Source organism: Emiliania huxleyi (genome assembly GCF_000372725.1).
Source record: "Emiliania huxleyi CCMP1516 unplaced genomic scaffold EMIHUscaffold_2979, whole genome shotgun sequence".
Lineage (NCBI taxonomy): Eukaryota > Haptophyta > Isochrysidales > Noelaerhabdaceae > Emiliania > Emiliania huxleyi.
Window position 1 is genome coordinate 1 of NW_005199786.1, and position 2,161 is coordinate 2,161.

The 2,161-nt window shown below is 71.2% G+C and overlaps 2 protein-coding genes across 2 annotated transcripts; one reads left to right on the plus strand and one right to left on the minus strand.

Moving 5' to 3' along the window:
• Positions 1 to 331: 331 nt before the first annotated feature.
• EMIHUDRAFT_123714 (hypothetical protein) lies at positions 332 to 1,178 on the minus strand (the record flags this gene model as incomplete). Its single annotated transcript, XM_005775654.1, has 2 exons — positions 332 to 623; positions 679 to 1,178. Coding segments are annotated over 2 exons (792 nt in total), but the record flags the coding sequence as incomplete, so codon positions are not given.
• Positions 1,179 to 1,308: 130 nt separating this feature from the next.
• EMIHUDRAFT_373942 (hypothetical protein) lies at positions 1,309 to 2,161 on the plus strand. Its single transcript, XM_005775655.1, has one exon. The coding sequence runs from the start codon at positions 1,485 to 1,487 to the stop codon at positions 1,671 to 1,673; it is 189 nt and encodes a 62-aa protein (XP_005775712.1). The 5' UTR covers positions 1,309 to 1,484; the 3' UTR covers positions 1,674 to 2,161.

Sequence of the window (2,161 nt, forward strand, 5' to 3'; positions counted from 1 at the left end):
AAAAAACCTTACCGCCGTTAAACCGGAGGAACCCGGAGGGAGGGGTTGGCCACCGGGGCGCGCCAAGTGGATGCTTCAGGGCCTTCCTTGACCGAACCTTCCTCCACAACCCTCCCTTCCCACCCAGGCCCACCAATCACCCCGGGGCTGCAAGCCGCTCCTGCCAAAAAGTGCGCACGAGCCAGCCGACAAACACCTGGCGCCCGCACTCCGACTGTGTGAGGTGCAGCCGAGGTGCAGCCGAGGTGCAGCCGAGGTGCAGCCGAGGTGCAGCCGAGGTGCAGCCGAGGTGCAGCCGAGGTGCAGCCGAGGTGCAGCAGCGGTGAAGCACCTGGTGTCGCGCGCCGTTCTTTGGCCGCACGCGGGCCGGGCCCTCGCCCGTCAGCTTCTTCTGCGCACGGCGGCCGCCCTCGCCGCCGCCGCCTCCGCCGCCTCCGCCACCTCCGCCGTCGCCACCGCCGCCACTATCGCCGCCGTTGTCGCCTCCTCCCCCGCCTCTCTCCTCGCCTGCGCCGCAGCCCGGAGCTGCTGCGGGCGGCGGCAGTAGAGAGCAGGCGGAGGAGAGAGGCTCTTGCAGCACGGCCCCGTGCGCCTTCCCGACGTAGTAAGAGACGACGTGCAACCTGCGCGCAGAGTGCGGCCGTGACGGACGTGCGCCTTTGACGTCACAGCCGAGACCGGCCTCGCCAGATCTCGCGGCCGTCGGAAGCCCTTCGCGCCACGGCTGCATCGCCGGCTACGGCGGTCGCCGCCTCTCCTCCCGCCGCCGCCGCCAGCTCGGGGTAGGCGAGCAGGCAGATGGTGGTGCCGCGCTGCAGCCGCGCAGCCAGCTCCGCAATCTGCTCGGCCGACAGGAAGCCGTCCGCGGCCTTTGCGAGGCACATCCAAGGTACGGGCGCCGCCGCACCGCCATTCGCGTCACCGCTCGTGCCGTAACTCTCGCCGCCACCGCCACCGCCGCCGCCGTTGACGCCGCCGCCACCGCCGTTCTCGTCGGGTGCCTCGCGGACCGAGAAGAAGAGCAGCCGCTTGGACTTTGACGAGGCAGCCACCACCTCTCCAGCGACATGGCAGCGCAGCGCGGTGTGCTTGCCACATGCGGCGGGCAGTGGTAGCGTGGCGGCGGAGACGGTGCCCGGCGGCCACTCTGGGCCTGGCAATGCGCGCTGGTGTTGCATGAAGCGCGGAGACCAAAGAGAATTGCTAGACCAGACCGTTTTGAGTAACCGGGCAAGCCTTTAAAATCCCTGTGTGGTGGCGGCGTGCCGTCCTCCCATCCCTCCCTTGGGTTGTCTGTTTTCTTTCTTTCTTTACCGGGGAAGCCGCCGGTGGCATCTCTTTCCACCCAAGAAGCCCGTTTGGAGGGATGGGCGGCAGTGTGCGGGCGGTGAGTGCTAGTCCTCTCATCAATTTAGAACGAAACGCCCCTCCCTCCCTTCTTCCCTCTACTAGCTGAGGGGCTCGCTAAACGCTCGCCGAGCTCCATGCTGTGCAACACCACCTCCTCACTAATCGTCAGGGGCGCGGAGAGCGCAGTGCACTACGGTGAGGCTGCGCAGCGGGGGCTCACCCCCTGCACCCCACCGCGCTCAGCGCGGCGCAGGGGAGGGCGGTCGGTGGCGGCGGCGGCGAGGCGCGAGGCGGTGGCGGCGGTGGTGCGGGCGGCGGGATGACAGGGGAGGCGGCGGGATTGACAGGGGAGGCGGCGGCCACGAGCGGAGCGGCGCGAGAAGGGGGGGGGCGGCGGCGGCGAGGCGCCGGTGAGCGAGGCGCCCGCGCCATCAGAGGGACGCGCCGCTGCGAGATGGAGGGCGGCGGTGACGGAGGCGAGGCGCGAGGCGGCGGCGGCGGCGGCGGCGGCGGCGGCGGGTCTCGGTGAGCGGCGGCGGGAGGAGGAGCAGCGGCGGCGGGAGGAGGAGCAAGCGGCGGCGCTCGCTCACTGTTGACGGGAGCGCTTTTGAGCCTGGGAGCCCATGCCACTGCGACCGGCGTGCCCGGGAACGGAGATCGCGCGCGCGCCGCCACTCACGACGCGCGCGCGATCTTCGCGGAGTCGGGTCCCCAGAGGGAAGCGGTCTTCTCGGCCGACGTCCAGCGGCGCGCAAGGAAGCAGGCGCAGCGGAGGCGGCCTAGCACCGGCTCGGCGCCGGGCGGTTGCGCT

Excerpts from the sequence above, each read along its gene's own strand:
- EMIHUDRAFT_373942 (XM_005775655.1), top strand. The coding sequence starts at position 1,485 with ATGCTGTGCAACACCACCTCCTCACTAATCGTCAGGGGCGCGGAGAGC.